The sequence below is a fragment of the Felis catus genome, chromosome B1 (assembly GCF_018350175.1).
Source record: "Felis catus isolate Fca126 chromosome B1, F.catus_Fca126_mat1.0, whole genome shotgun sequence".
In the NCBI taxonomy this organism is placed as follows: Eukaryota; Metazoa; Chordata; class Mammalia; order Carnivora; family Felidae; genus Felis; species Felis catus.
The window spans coordinates 130,982,052-130,999,217 of record NC_058371.1 but is presented as its reverse complement, the minus strand read 5'-3'; the positions used below and the strand labels follow the sequence as shown (position 1 = coordinate 130,999,217).

Below are 17,166 nucleotides of genomic sequence, written 5' to 3'. Positions count from 1 at the left end.
AGTTACTTAGCCTGCAGGAACCTCAATTTGCTCATGTAGAAAATGAGGATAATAATGGAACTTCTTAGGGTTGTTTTGAGAATTAAATGAGCTAATATTGATAAATGACTTAAATTTATATTTGACACAGTAATAAAAAAATGTTTCCTCTTCCAATGCCAGGGCAGAGCTCACAGGGAAATGCCACCCCCATTGCCCTCCTGCCCAAGACAAAGAATACAGTGAGATGACATCCTGGATAAAACAGAGTAATGTCAGTACAATGGACAGAGGAGTCTTTAGAGTTTGCTGTTAGAAAAGTGTGCTTTTCTTCCTCAGTACGGATGTAGACAGCACTATCTCTGAAAATTGATGGTTGTCCATGAGATATGTGTGTGTTTAATCCAATAGTTGCCTACACCATGAGCCAGAAAGATGAGAAAACATATTTTGCATCTCATACTAGGGGGAGATTTTGATAACAATCCAACTTATAAGGCCAAACCATATATTAGATTGTTATGTTGTCATTTGGGTGCCAAAGCCCACCCTGACTTGTTTTGTTAAAGTCCCCATAGAGTCATATAAGGCTGAAGAACTCAAACTTGAGGGAATGGTATCTGCAAAATAAACCTAGAACCAGTCTAACGTTCAGACCACTTCTCACATGGATGCCTCAACAGTGGCTAGGAGATAAGCTTTCTGAAAAGGCTTGTGTGTCTTATACAACTTTTTGCTTAAGTGCTTGGTGCAAGATAACCACCACTGGTGTATATTAGTACTAGAATGCTTTTTGAACAAAGATATTTTAATTTTTCATGTTGTTCTAATTAAAAATACTCATTAATGTGTTGAAATCAAACACGAGACATCACTTCTTTCCAATTTAAGACCACATAGGCGGTTTAACACTCACAGAGGTCCCTTTCCAATTAGGCAAAAATGGAAGTTTCTATGGTGATCATGCTTAGAGTCATTACAGTCATTCCTTTCTCTTTCCTTGCCAATGCCCAATATACATCAAATTACTCACAATCACATAAAAACTGCCTAGCACCTCTAGAATCTTCTTACTAAAAAATATACTTTGTACTGGTGACTTTAAAAAGTAACTGCTATTTTTCTCCTGAATAACTAAAAAGGTAAACCAAATAGTTTTTCAACTAATTCATATAGGGTTTTCATAGTCAAATTTACTATCGGCACCCCTAGGGAGTTAATGAATCTTTCCTAAATAGAAAACCTTTGCTTAAAAAAGTATCCTGAGACTCATATATGTAGCAGAATTCAAAAGTCATAAGATTTTTATGCACCTAGAGAATCAATATTTTTCTCATTAATTATATCTCTTATGCTGTACTTTTAATCTGCATGACTCGTCTTGTAACTGAAAGTTTGTACCTCATAATCTCCTTTACCTACTTCACCCATTCTTTTACCCACCTCGCCTCAGGCAACCACCAGTTTGTTTTCTGTATTTAAGAGTCTGGTTTTTGTTTTTGTTGTTGTTGTTTCTTCATTTGTTTTGTTTTTTAGATTCCACATATAAGTAAAATCAGATCATATTTGTCTTTCTCTTATTTCACTTAGCATAACACCCTCTAGGTCCATCAGTGTTGACACAAAAAGATCTCATCTTTTTATAACTAATATCCCATATACCACATCTTATCTATTCATCTAACAAAGGAGACTTGGAAAGCTTGCATATCTTGGACATTGTAAATAATGCTATAATAAACATAGAAGTGCGTATATCTTTTTGAATTGGAGGTTTTCTTTTTTCTTCCCCCCCACCTTTGGGTAAATACCCAGTAGTGGAATTACTAAGTCATATCGTACTTCCATTTTTAATTTCATGAGGAAACTCTATACTGTTTTCCAGACTGGCTGTACTAATTTTCATTCCCACCAACAGTGCACAAGTGTTCATTTTTCTCAATATCTTTGCCAACACTTATTTCTTGTCTTTTTTATTGTTAACCATTGACAGGAGTCAGGTAATATCTCATTGTGCTTTTGATTTACATTTCCTTGATGATGAGTGATGTTGAACATCTTTTCATTTGTCTGTTGGCCATCTGTATGTCTTCTTTGGAAAATGTTTATTCAGGTACTCTGCCCATTTTATTATTGGACTGTTTTGCTTTTTTTTATTGAAGAAGTTCTTTATATATTTTGGGTATTAGCCCCTTATCAGATATATCATTTGCAAGCATCTTCTCCCATTCACTAGGCTGCCTTTTTATTTTGTTGATGGTTTCCTTCACTGTGCAAAAGCTTCTTATTTTTGTGTAGTCCCAATAGTTTATTTTTGCTTTTCTTGCCCTTGTGTGAGGAAAGTGACCCAAAAATATATTGCTAAGATCAGTGTCAGGGAAGTTACCGCCTACGTTTACTTCTAGAACTTTCATGGTTTCAGGTCTTATATTAAGTCTTTAGTTCATTTTGAATTTCTTTTTGTATATGTTTAAGATAGTGGTCTAGTTTTCTTGACACTAGTAAAGAGACAGTCTTTTCCCCGTTGTATATTTTTGCCTCCTTTCTCTTAGGTTAATTGACCATATAATCATACTTTTATTTCTGGGCTCTCTATTCTAGTCCACTGGTCTGTTTTTGTGCCATATCATATCACTGTTATTATTATAGTTTTGTAATGTGGCTTGAAGTCAGGGAGCATTATACCTTCAGCATTTTTCTTACTTCTCAGGATTGCTTTCGCTATTAAGGATCATTTGTGTTCCATAAACATTTTAGGATTCTTTGTTCTAGTTCTGCGAAAAATGCCATTGGCATTTTGATAGGAATTAAATCTGTAGATGGCTTTGGGTGGTATGGAAATTTTAAACATATTAATTCTTTCAATTCATGAGCACAACATATCTTTCCATTTATTTGTGCAGTGTTTAATTTTATTTGTATAGTGTTTAATTTTTTTCCTCCAGTGACTTAAAGTTTTCAGATTACAGTCTTTCATATCTTCAGTTAAATTTATTTCTAGGTATTTTATTCTTTTTGGTACAACTGTAAATTGAGAAATGAGTAATGCTGGCCTTTCAGAATGATCTGAGAAGATTTCCTTTCTCTTCTATTTTTTGGAATACTTTGAGAAGAACAGTTATTAGCTTTTCGTTAAATATTTGGTAGAATTCCCCTGTGATGCTATCTGGTTCCATACTTTTGTTTGTTGGGAGTTCTTTGATTATTAATTCAATTTCATTGCTAGTAATCTTTTTTTTTTTTCAAATTTTCTACTTCCTCCTGATTTAGTTTTGAAAGATATCATTTCTAGGAATTTATCCACTTAAATGGACATTTCTTAAGGTAACGGTCTGGTAGTTCCCAGAAATGTTTAAAGGCATTTCCTAGGGTCAGTGATAGGAAGGTTTGATTTTAGAAATAATAAAAATAAAATGCTGGGTTAAACAAAGTTAACCAGATTCTCTCAGAGTCTTAATGTACTAATATGTTTTATTAATATCTGAAGCAGACGGTCAAAATTATTTCTTAAAATCACTGTTCGGTGGAACCCATTTTTTCTGTATAGCTTCTCAAGAAACCACTGCACATCAGAACATACTTTGGGTAGTGTTGCTTCAGTGAATTCCCAGAGTAGGGTTAATGTTCCATCTTGTCTGCTTAACTCTTCCAAAATTCCTTCTCCTTCAAATGGCTGTCAAGAACTTTAATTGTGGGAGTTCTCAGTTCACATTGTTATAAGCATGATTTTATTATTTAAAATGAGATGGGATTAAAAATAAGATCTTTGTAATGAGACATTTTAATTTTCACCATTTATATATAAACACAAGTTAATAAAACACATCACAAAACAGTAAAATTTTATAGTTAATATTTATAGGTGCATAGTTTCATGCTCACATATTTTTAAGTATTGTATATATTAACAAATTTCACAATACATCATTATTTTTAGACAGAATCATTAAAAGACACCTAGAAATCTTATAATATATGACAATAAATCACAACTTCTCAAGAACAGCAACAAAAAAATAGTGAAGATTTAGAAATAAGTGGTAGTCACTTAGGTGTTTTAATTTAACTTTTAGATTTGAAGCCACAATATCCACACAGCACACAAAGACCCTGCTACCATATATTCACTTCAGTGAGAGGGAAGCACTGAAATGCTGAGTAAGGGCAGGTACAGATAATTTCAATCACTGCTGATGGAAGAGTTTAAAATACACTGTAAAAACTTTGAGAAAAATATCATGACTGGGCACGTTGGAACTGAGTACTTGTACAGGATGGAACATCTCTCAGTAGATCTCAAGAAACTGCGAGTAAAAGTATTTCTTATGCTTCGGGTTCATAGTCTTGATACCCTTCCTAATATGAAGAAAACCAAAAAGAAAACATGCAGTGTTAATATTAGTCATCAGGAATCAAGGATTTAGGGTGAATGAGATAGGACATGGATCACCACCTTGAATAAAGGTTCTGCAACTATTCAGTTATACACAATATGATCTTATTCTGTAACAGTTTTGTCTTCCTGTCAAATATAAAAGTGAATTTTGCTGCTCAGAGTTAGGGTATCCAGATGCCATTTAACAATCATATGGTCTTTTTTTTTTTAATGCTTATTTATTTTTGAGAGAGACACAGACAAAGTGTGACAGGGGGAAGGCAGAGCAAGAAGGAATCCGAAGCAGGCTCTAGGCTCTGAGCTGTCAGCACAGAGCCCAATGCAGGGCTCAAACCCGCAACCTGTGGGATCATGACCTGAGCCAAAGTCAGATGCTCAGCCAACTGAGCCACCCAGGCGCCCCAATAATCATATGTTCTAATCGTATAGAACAAATTAGGTGGTCTATCTTGCTCCCAGTTTCCTCAACTGTAAGTTATGAGAGCCAAATCAAGTGGCCTAAAATCCTCTTCCAGGGCTAAAATGTTCTAATTCTTAAAGGGAGACAAAGACATTAAGGCAAGTGATGTTTTGAAAATCTTTTCTTCGTCCTTGGCTTCAGTTATTACTTCTATTCTAAATCCCCCTCTCCCCAAACAATATGTAGATAACATCCACAATAAAAATATTAAAGGCCTTAACTAAAGTGGTCAGAATAGTCCTCCTAAAGAATAACTTGAATCAAAATCCTGCTTTAAAACAAATAAATGTACCTTCAATAATTCAAGTTGCTTTCTGAATACAGTACAAACTTAAATGCGAAGGTTCTTCTAGTATTCTACAATTTGTCGTTGACTCGTCTCTGCAGTCTTAATCTGTCACAATTCTCTCTGTTCCCTAAACTGAAATCCTGTTTAATTATTCACTGTTCCTCAAACATATCCTTATGCATGCTCAGACATGCCTTGCTTCCAATATTACCTGTTCTAGAATATCTTCCTTTCATTTTGGCCATCATTATCTCCCATCCCCTACCACACCAATCAACACCAACTCTTGTATAAAACTCCTGATGACTCTAAACAGATTCTGTAAAATATTATACTTTTTTGTGTATCTTGCATATTTTGCCTCTGTGATGCCTGATATATAGAAGACAGTCAATGTCTGTTAAAGGAATCATCATGAATAAATGAAACAGTAAATTTGTATTTGTTTTTATCAAACTTATTAGGATGGACTACTTGTGTCCTGGTACTATCATTTAACCTTCTTGTATTTTCTATAGTGTTTAGCATTGTGCTGAACTTAAAAAGACTCAAAATTATTGGTAAAAATCTAAGCAAAAAAAACAAGTTAATTTCAATTTCTATAAATGGGATTATCAGTATGTCTTTTACTAATGCCAATATCTAACCTAACTACTACTAGTTTTAACTTAATTTTTAATGAATACTACATGTTTTTTGCTTATGATGTCTGGTTTTGGCATCAGTGTAGTATTGCCCTGATGGAATTAATTTGGGAGTATTGCTTTCTCTTTTTTTTCTGGAAGAGAAATTAATTGGTATTAATTATAATTAATACTTATTAATTAAATGTTTGATAGAATTCACCAGTGAAGCTATATGGTCCTGGGATGTGTGTGTGTGTGTGTGTGTGTGTGTGTGTGTGGGTAGATTTTCTTTTTCCTTTCTAAAAGAAAAATATTTTAATGTTTATTTTTAAAAGAGAAAAAGAGACAGAGCATAAGCATGGGAGGGGTATGGAGAGAAGGAGACACAGAATGTGAAGCAGGCTCCAGACTCTGAGCTGTCAGCACAGTGCCTGACATGGGGCTTGAACCCACAAACATGACATGAGATCATGACTTGAGCCAAATTCAGTCGTTCAACTGACTGAGCCACCAGGTGCCCCTGTGAATAGATTTTCTTAACAATAATTCAGTCTCTTTACTTTGTTATAGGTCTATTCAGATTTTCTATTTCTTCTTGTGTCAGCTTAATTAATCTAAAAGTATCTTTCAATTTTCCTTGTGATACATTTTCTATTTAAAAAAAAAAACTTATTTCCAAATTAACATAGGTAAATTAGCTGTTTAAAATGCTAAATTGAAATACATCAATGTTGCAAACCATGCATTTCTCATATTTTTACTCTATAATTTTTGTGGGCAACTTTTATTTTACTATGCAAATATCTTTCTGGAAATGTATGGCAATAATAATTACTTTCCTCAGGCATTCAGTTGATTTATACAAAGTTCCATCTGGGGATTTATTTTAGAAAGTAAGTTTTTGAAGGGAGTTAAGATGGCAGAAGCTTGTCTTATCCTTTGAACACAGCTAGATAATTATCAAATCATTCATAACACCCAAGAAATCAATCAGAGGTGCGAGAGAACAAAAATGGCAAGTCTACAAGTAAAAAAAGCAACCACCTTCCAGAAGGTGGGAGATGCAAGGTGTTGACTTGGGGGAGACAAAGCTGTGATTATGGCGGCTGGGAGGAAACCTGCTTATGGAGGGTACTGCAAAGTATTATAGCAGTGGGGTACAAAATCTGAACTTTTAGAAGTCCCTCACAGTGGGGGATGTGCATGGCTTAAAGGTGCTCGCATAGCCAATTGGGGCAGAATCCAAGGAGTGGCAGTGTGGTCTGAGAATCCCATGGATCCCATGGGTCTGAGAGACACCAATATGTTGAGCTGTGTCCAGGCATAGGAGCTGGGACTTGGGCTGAGGGCATCAAGCAGGGGTGCCAGCTTTCTGCTCTTTGACATAAACTCTGAACTGCCATGGGGTCTTGTGACTGCTTTCCTAGCATGGGCTTGCAAAAAATGCAGCAAGACCCTCCCCCAGAGGAACAGAGCAGGTGTCGTGGGAGTCTTTACAATTCAGAGTTTTGAAACTCAGTTATGTGCCTGAGATAAAAAAGTTCAAACACAGCAGAGTGAACACAGGGTTCTGACAGAAACTGGGAACACAAGAAGAGTGATTGAATACTCTTCTGTGAGGGCTCCCTGAAGAGTGGGGGACTGATCTTTCAGTTCCAAGGCTAGAGAGTAGGATGTTGCTATATTCATCCCACCCATCAGGTCTGAAAGCCTTCAGGGAGAAAACAAGCACCACCTAGTGGAGGCTGGAGCCCTATCCTTCTGCCTCTTAGAGGCACACTTCTAGGAAAACAAGTCAGCCTGAGAATCAGTACAACAGGCCTCTCCCCCAGAAGAGCAGCATGGACTCTCTTGCACCAAATCTACTAATCATAGAGTACACCAAAGCTTCAGCTCTAGGGGAAATAGGATCTAGTTTCCTCTTTATTTTGATTCTTTATTTTTTATTATTTTTTCATTTACTTTCTTATTTTTAATTCCTTTTTTATTTTTATTTTCACATATATTACATATATATATTTTTTATTTTTGGATCTAGATTCCTTTAATAAGCAGACAAAAATAAACCCAGGATCTAGGTTTGTTGTTTTTTTGTTTGTTTCTGGGGAATGTTTTGTTTCTGTTTCTGTTCTTATTTCTCTCTTCTTTTCCGGACAAAAGGATGAGACAGAGAAATTCACCCCAAAAGAAAGAACAGGATTTAGAACTCATGGCCTATTGATTTAATCAATACAGATATAAGTAAGATGTCTGAGCTAGAATTTAAAACGATGATAAAGATACTACCTGGGCTTGAAAAAGCATAGAAGATACCAGAGAATCCCTTTCTGCAGAGATAAAAGAACTAAAATCTAGTCAGACTGAAATTAAAATACTATAATCAAGATGTAAAGCCAAATCGATGCCATGACAGCAAGGACAGATGAGGCAGAGGTATAAATTAGTGATATAGAAAATAAAATTATGGAAAATAATGAAGCTAAAAAGAAGAGGGAAACAAATGTCATGAATCATGAAGGCAGACTTAGGGAACTCAGTGACTTGTTAAAATGTAGTAACATTTGTATGAGAGGAGTCCCAGAAGTTGAAGAGAGAGAAAAAGGGGTAGAATGTCTATTCAAACAAATTATAGCTGAAAACTTTCCTAATTTGGGGAAAGACACAGATATCAAAACCCAAGAAGCACAGAGAACTCCATTAAACTTAACAAAAGCTATCATTGACAAGGTATATCATAGTCAAATTCACAAAATACACAAAGAAAGAATCCTGAAAGCAGCAAGGGAATAAAAGGCCTTAACGTTCAAGGGAAGACAGATCAGTTTCTCAGCAGATCTGTCTACTGAAACTTGGCAGGCCAGAAAGGAGTGGCAGGATATATTCAACTTGCTGAATGGCAAAAATATGCAACCACGAAGTCTTTATCCAGGAAGGCTGTCATTCAGAATAAGAAAAGAGATAAAGAGTTTCCCAGACAAACAAAAACTAAAGGAGTTCATGCCCACTAAACAAGCCCTGCAAGAAATTTTAAGGGGGACTCTCTGAGTGAAGAAAAAAAAAAAAAAGACAAAGACTATAAAGGACCAGAGAGCATTACCAGAAACACAAACTCTACAGGTAACACAATGGCACTAAATTCATATCTTTCAATAATCACTCTAAATGTAAATGGACTAAATACCCCAGCCAAAAGATATAGGGTAGCAGAATGGATTAAAAAACCAAGATCCATCTATTTGCTGCCTATAAGAAACTCATTTTAGACCTAAGGATACCTGCAGATTGAAAGTGAGGGGATAGAAAACCATCTATCATGCTAATTGAGGTCAAAGGAAAGCTGAAGTAGCCATACTTATATTAGACAAACTCGATTTTAAAACAGAGACTATAATAAGAGATGAAGAGGGTATTATATCATAATTATGGGATCTATCCAACAATAAGATCTAACAGTAAATATTAATACCCCAAACTTGGAAAACCCAAATATATAAATCAATTAACACCATAAAGAAACTCACTGATAATCATACAATAATAGTAGGGGACTTTAACACCCCACTTACAACAATGGACAGGTCATTTAAGCAGAAAATCAACAAGGAGACATGGCTTTGAATGATACACAGGACTGGATAGACTTCACAGATATATTCAGAATATTTCATCCTAAAGCAGAAGAATACACATTCTTTTTGAGTGCACATGGGACATTCTCCAGAATAGATTGCATACTGGTCATGAATCAGCCCTCAACAAGTACAAAAAGATCAAAATTAAAGCATGCATATTTTCATATCACAATGCTATGAAACTTGAAGTCAACCACAAAAAAAAAAAAATTGGAAAGCACTCAAGTACACAGAGGTTAAAGAACATCCTATTGAAGAATGAATGGGTTATTCAGGAAATTAAAGAAGAAATTTTTAAAAAATACATGGAAGCAAATGAAAATGAAAACATAACAGTCCAAAACCTTTGTGATGCAGCAAAGACAGTCCTAAGAGGAAAGTATATTGCAAGTCAGGTCTATCTCAAGAAGCAAGAAAGGTCTCAAATACACAATCTAATCTTATAACTAAAGGAGCTAGAAGAGGAAAGGCAAATAAAGCCCACCCAGCAGAGGAAGGCAAATAATAGAGACTACAGCAGAAATAAATGATATAGAAACAAACAAACAAAAAGAACAGATCAATGAAACTAAGAGCTGATTCTCTGAAAGAATTGACAAAATTGATAACTCCCTATACAGACTTATCAAAAAGAAAAGAGAAAGGACCTAAATAGATAAAACCGTGAATGAAAGGGGAGAGATCACAACCATTACCACAGAAATACAAACAATTATAAGAGAATACTATGAAAAATTATATGCCAACAATCTGGGCAATCTGGAAGAAATAGACAAATTCCTAAAAATTCACAAACTACCAAAACTGAAACAGGAAGAAATTGAAAATTTGAAGAGACTCATAACCAGCAAAGAAATTGATCAATAGTAAAAAAAAAAAAAAAAAAAAAAAAAAAAAAAAAAAAAAAAAAAATCTCCCAACACAAGAGTGTTCTGGCTCAAGTGGTTTCCCAGGGGAATTCTATCCAACATTTAAAAAAGAGTTAATACCAATTCTCCTCAAACTGTTCCAAAAAATGAAAATGGATGGAAAGCTTCCAAACTCATTCTATGAAGCCAGTATCACCTTGATTCCAAAACCAGATAAAGACCCCACTAAAAAGGAGAATTACAGGCCAATATCCTAGATGAACATGGAGGAAAAAATTCTTAATAAAATACTAGCAAAATCAAATTCATCGGTGCATTAAAAGAATTATTCACCATGATCAATTACAATTTATTCCCAGACTACAGGGCTGGTTAAATATTCACAAATCAATCAACGTGATACACCACATTAATAAAATAAAAGATAAGAACCATATGATCCTGTCAATAGATGCAGAAAAAACATTTGACAAAATTCAGCATCCATTCTTGGTAAAAACCTTCAATAAAGTAGGGATAGATGAAACACACCTCAACATCATAAAGGCCATATATGAAAGACCTACACCTAATATCCTCAATAGGGAAAAACTGAGAGCCTCTCCCTTATTGTAAGAACCAAGACAAGGATGTCCACTCTCACCATTACTATTTAACATAGCACTGGAAGTCTTAGCCTCAGCAATTAGACAAAATAAAGAAAGAAAAGAAAGGAAGGCATCCAAATCAGCAAGGAAGAAGTAAAACTTTCATTATTTGCAGACAACATGATACTCTATGTGGAAAATTCAAAAGACTACACAAAAGTTTGCTAGAAGTAATAGATGAATTCAGCAAAGTTTCAGGATATACAATTAACATGCAGAAATTGGTTGCATTTCTATACACTAATAACAAAGCAGCAGAAAAAGAAATCAAGGAATTGATCCCATTTGCAATGCATGAAAAACAATATGATACCTAGGAATAAATGTAACTGAAGAGGTGAAAGATTTGTACTCTGAAAACTATAGAACACTTATAAAAGAAACTGCAGGGGAGACAAAGAAATGGAAAAGAATTCCATGCTCATTGATTAGAAGAACAAGCATTTTTAAAATGTCTATGCTACCTTAAGCAATCTACACACTTAATGCAATCCCTATCAAAATATACACTTTTCATAGAACTAAAACTAACAGTCATAAAATTTGTATGGAACCACAAAAGATCTCGAATAGCCAAAGCAATCCTGAAAAAGAAAAATGAAACTGGAGGCAACCCAATTCTGGATGTCAAGCTATATTAAAAGCTGTAGTCATCAAGACAGTATGCTACTGGCACAAGAACAGACACATGGATCAGTGGAACAAAACAGAAAAACACAGAAATGAACCCATAACTATATGGTCAACTAATCTTCAACAAAGCAAGAAAAAGTATCTAATGGAAAAAAAGACAGTCTCTTCAACAAATGGATTTGGAAAAACTGGACAGCGAAATGCCAAAGAATGAAACTGGACCACTTACACCATACGCAAAAATAAATTCAAAATGGATGAAAGATCTAAATGTGAGACAGGAAACCATCAAAATCTTAGAGAAGAACAGAGGCAGCAATTATTTTTTTTTAACGTTTATTCATTCTTGAGAGACAGGCAGAGACAGAGTGCAAGTGGGGTATGGACAGGGAGACAGAGAGGGGAGACACAGAATCTGAAGCAGGCTCCAGGCTCCAAGCTCTCAGCACAGAGCCCAATGCTGAGCTGGAACTCACAAACCATGAGATCATGACCTGAGGCAAAGTCCTATGCTTAACCGAGTGAGCCACCCAGGTGCCCTGAGGCAGCAATCTTTTTGACCTCAACCAGAATCACTTCTTAGTAAGAAGACATGTTGTTGAAAACAAGGGAAACAAAAGCAAAAATGAACTATTGGGACTTCATCAAGATAAAAAGCTTCTACACAGTGAAGGAAACAATCAACAAAACTAAAACTCAGCCTATAGAATGGGAAAAGATATTTACAAATGACATATCAGATAAAGGATTAGTATGCAAAATCTATAAAGAACTTATCAAACTCAATACCCAAAAAACAAATAACCCAGTTAAGAAAATGGGCAGAAGACATGAATAGACACTTTTTCAAAGAAGACATCCAGATGGCTAACAGGTACATGAAAAGATGCTCAACATCATGCATCATCAGGGAAATACAAATCAAAACCCCAATGAGATACTACCTCACACCTGTCAGAATGGTTAAAATTAACAACACAAGAAACAACAGGTGTTGGCAAGGATGTGGAGAAAGAGCAACCCTCTTGCACTGTTGTTAGGAATGCAAACTGATGCAGCCACTCGAGAAAAATATGGGGTTCCTCAAAAAAACTAAAATAGACCTACTCTAGGATCCATTGATTGCACTATTAGATATTTACCCAAAGGATACAAAACTACAGATTCAATGAGATACATGCACCCCAATGTTTACAGCAGCATTATCAATGATAGCCAAACTATGGATAGTGCTCAAATGTCCATTGACTGATGAATGGATAAAGATTTGGTATATATACACAATGGAATATTAGCCATCAAAAAAATGAAATCCTGCCATTTGCAACTACATGGATGGAGTTAGAATGTATTGTGATAAGCAAAATAAGTCAATCAGAGAAAGACAAATACCATATGATTTCACTCATATGTGGCAATTAAGATACAAAACAGATGAACTTCTAGAAAGAGGAGGACAAAAAAGAAAAGAGAGGGGAACAAACCACACGAGACTCTTAATGATAGAGAACTGAGGGTTGATTAAGTGGAGATGTGGAGATGGGCTAAATAGGTGATGGGTATCAAGGAGGGCATTTGTTGTGATGAGCACTGGGTGTCGCATATAAGTGATGAATCACTGAATTCTATGCCTGAAACCAATATTGCACTGTATGTCAACTAACTAAAATTTAAATAAAAAAACACCATATTTAATAAAATAATTTTCCAATGCAGTGTTCACCAAACACTTTCTGTAGAGGTTAAGCAAGTACAAATATTAGTTTGTGTGGACAACATAGTGTCTCTGTAGCTTTTTCTTTTTTTTTTTAAACAATACTTTACAAATGTAAAAACCATTTCTAGTTTTCAAGTTGTCTTCACAAAACATTCTGGATTTGGCCAACTTATCCCTCTAGAGAGTAAATAGTTTTCAATAAAAACAAATGTAACAGAAATCTGAGAGGGACAGATTTTTGATACTGCTTATTAGAAAGACCCAACTTGAACTCCTGAAGTTTACTTTCAGAGTTGTATGTATATAAAGTTTTACCTCAGAAGGCATTTCGTATGCCTCATTGTCAGGATCAACAGGCATATCTTCCAGAATTCCTTCCTGTGGGCCTCCTTCTTCATTCTAAATGGGAAGCACAAGGGAATATGATGAGGTACCATTTTTTACTTTTTAAAAATTAAGCACACTTTGAAAATATCTTATATACCAAATGGTAAGAATGTTGTAAAAATGGCACTCCTTAATATTACTGCTGGCATTCTAAACTATGCAGTACCTTTGCAGAAACATTATGGTGGTGTATTATTAACCTAAAAATGTACAGAATTTTTTCCCAAGTAATTCACTACCCAGGAAATAGTCTAAAACTATACTCCAAATATGTTTTTTTTTTTTTACTGGATCAATGACAGCAGTGAAAAAATGATAGTATATTCATGATATAATATTTAGAAAGATACAAAATTGTGTATATTATAGACATCACCAGTGTATAATTCAGATACAAAGCTAAAAAGATAAAGAAAACCCAACAAAATATTAAAAGTACGTTTTATCGGGTAGTTATATTTTTACTTTTTTGTAAGTTAACTTATATAACCATTTGTAATGTGAAAGTATACATATTTTATAATTTATTTTTAAGTGTTGGCAAAGAAATTGTTTTCTGAAGTTTCAAAACTGAAACCATACATACATATATATATATATACACACATACACACACACCAAACACATGATCCTCAAATTTACCACATCTCTCTCTTTAGAAACAAGATGCCATAAAACTCAGCTTGAACTTATGTCTCTACTGGTATCCTTCATTAATACCTTTTGTTGTTTTGCATTGATTCCAGTAAAGTGATTATAAAAAGATAAAGTTCACTGAAAGTTGAAAAAGCAGAGGGGGCAATGGGAGCCTAAAACGGACTTACTCAAAGAGATCAAATAGTCCCTCAGCCAATGTAGGTTATGTTTAAAAATATGTCTTGTGCAAATAATAGTTCTTCCTATCTTTATCAGTGACTGACAGGAAGGCAGAAGGAAAAAAGAAATGGATGCCCACGAGAAAAGGTCAAACTATAGCTCATGCCTACATTAGCAGGGCTGAGGAGTTTATGTATCATCTTCTCCTGCCCTCCCTTTTTATACACCAAAAAGCCCATTTATTTTTAAAATGTGGAATAAAGATATTGTTTCTATAGTGTTTCACCTGTTAGCACAAACCAAGAATACAGGTTCTATTGAATAGTGGTTAGCTATGAGGTCTGTAGCATCACAAGCCTTGAGTTCAAATCTTAGCTTTTCTAGATTCTAGATTCTTTTATTGAAATATAATTAACATATAGTGTTATATTAGTTTCAGGTGTACAACATAATGATTCAACAATTCTATACATTATTCAGTGCTTACTATGACGAGTGTAATCACCATCTGTGACCAAACAAGGTTATAAACTCACTGACTATATGCCCTATGCTATACTTTTCATCTCGGTGACATATTCATTTTATAAATGGAAGTTTGTGCCTCTAAATCCCCTTTACCTATTTCATCCATTGCCCCGCCCACCTCTCCTCTGGCAACCACCTATTCTCTGAATTTCAGAGACTGTCTCTTTGTTCATTTTTTTTTTGTTTCTTAGACTCCCCATTTGAGTGAAATCATATGGTATGTTTTTCTTGTCTGACTTAATTAACTCAGCCTTATACCTTCTAGATCAATATTGTTGCAAATGGAAACATTTCATTCTTTTTCATGGGTAACATATCATTGTGTGTGTGTACATACACCACACCTTCTTTATACATTCATTTTTTCCATGGACACTTAGGTTGCTTCCATATATTGGCTATTGTAAATAATGCTGCAGTAAACATAGCAGTGCACACATCTTTTTATGCACTAGTTTTAGTGTTATTATTTTCCTTGGGTAAATACTCAGTCGTGGAAATACTGGGTCATATGGTATTTCTATTTTTAATTTTTTGATAAAATTCCATATTATTTTCCAGAATGGCTGCAGCAATTTTCATTTCCATCAACAGTGCACAAGCATTCTTTTTTCTCCACATCCTCACCAACACTTGTTATTTCTTGTCTTTTGGATTCTAGCCATTCTGATAGGTGTCAGGTAATAAATATTATGGTTTTGATTTGCATTTCTTTGATGATTACTGATGTTGAGCATCTTTTCACATGTCTGTTGGCCATCTGTATGTCTTCTTTGGAAAATGTCTACTCAGGTTCTTTGCGCATTTTGTTGATCGTATTGTTTTAGTTTTAGCTTTTTCTTATATTGTATAAGATATTTATATATTTTGGATATTAACCCCTACTGGATATAGCATTTGCAAATATCTTCTCCCATTCAGTAGGCTCCTTTTTGTTTTTTTTTTTTTAATGTTTATTTATTCTTGAGAGAGAGAGAGAGACAGAGGGAAACACAGAATTTGAAGCAGGTTCCAGACTCCAAGCTGTCAGCACAGAGCCTGATGTGGGGCTTGAACTCACAAACTGTGTGAGCAAAGTCAAATGCTTAACCCACGGAGCCACCCAGGTGTCCCAGTTTTATTGACTATGGTTTCCTTCGCTGTGCAAAAGCATTTTATTTTGGTGTAGTCTCAAAAGTTTTTTTTTTTTTTTTTTTTTTTTTTTTTTGGCTTCAGTGCCGTTGCCTAAGGAGACATATCTAAAAAAAGTGTTTCTACAACTGATGTCAAGGAAATTATTGCCTATGTTTTCTTCTAGGAGTTTTATGGTTTCAGGTCTCACATTTAGGTTTTTAATTGATTTGAGTTGATTTTTGTGTATCGTATAAGTGGTCCAGTTTCATAATGTTGCATATAGTTATCCAGTTTTCCCAATACCATTTATTGAAGACTTTTTTCCACTATATACTCTTGTGTCCTTTGTAGTAGATTAATTGACCACATAAGCATGGGCTTATTTCTGGGTGCTTTATTCTCTTTGCTTTATCCATGTGTCTATTTTTGTACCAGTACCATACTGTTTTGTTACCACAGCTTTGTAGTATATCTTGAAATCTGGGATTGTGATACCTCCAGCTTTATTCTTCCTCAAGATTGCTTTGGCTGTTTGGGGTCTTTTGTAGATCTATACGAATTTAAAAATTATTTGTTCTAGTCCTGTGAAAAATGCCATTGGTATTTTGACAAGGATTGTATTGAATCTATAGATGGCTTTGGGTATTATGGACACTTTAACAATACTAATTCTTCTATGAGTTCTTTACATTTATTTGTGTCATCTTCAGTTTTCTTCATCAATGTTTTATAGCTTTCAAAGTATAGGTCTTTCTCCTTGGTTAAGTTTATTCCTAAGTATTTAATCCTGTTTAGTGTGATTGCAAATGGGACTTTTTTCTTAATTTCTGTTTCTGCTGCTTTGTTATTAGTGTATAGAAATGCAACAGATTTCTGTACATTAATTTTATATCCTGCAAATTTACTGAATTTATTTATCAGTTTTAGTAGTTTTTTGGTAGAGTCTTTAGGGTGTTCTATATATAGCATCATGTCATCTGCAAATGGTGAAAGTTTTACTTCTTCCCTATAAATTTGTATGCTTTTTATTTTTCTTGTCTGATTACTGCAGCTAGGACTTACAGTACCATGTTG

At 34.6% G+C, this 17,166-nt stretch overlaps 1 protein-coding gene across 4 annotated transcripts in view; it reads right to left on the bottom strand.

Annotated features, from left to right (window-relative positions):
• Window positions 1–3,815: 3,815 nt before the first annotated feature.
• The window catches only part of SNCA (synuclein alpha), a 152,950-nt gene continuing 139,599 nt past the window's right edge, over window positions 3,816–17,166 (bottom strand). For all 4 annotated transcript variants that reach the window (XM_006930966.5, XM_006930967.5, XM_003985175.6 and 1 more), the window contains exons 5-6: window positions 13,564–13,647; window positions 3,816–4,335 (exon numbers count right to left, since the gene is read on the bottom strand). In XM_006930966.5, coding sequence (XP_006931028.1) covers window positions 4,303–4,335; window positions 13,564–13,647 — 117 coding nt within the window. In that variant the 3' untranslated portion in view covers window positions 3,816–4,302. The remainder of the gene's footprint in view (window positions 4,336–13,563; window positions 13,648–17,166) is intronic.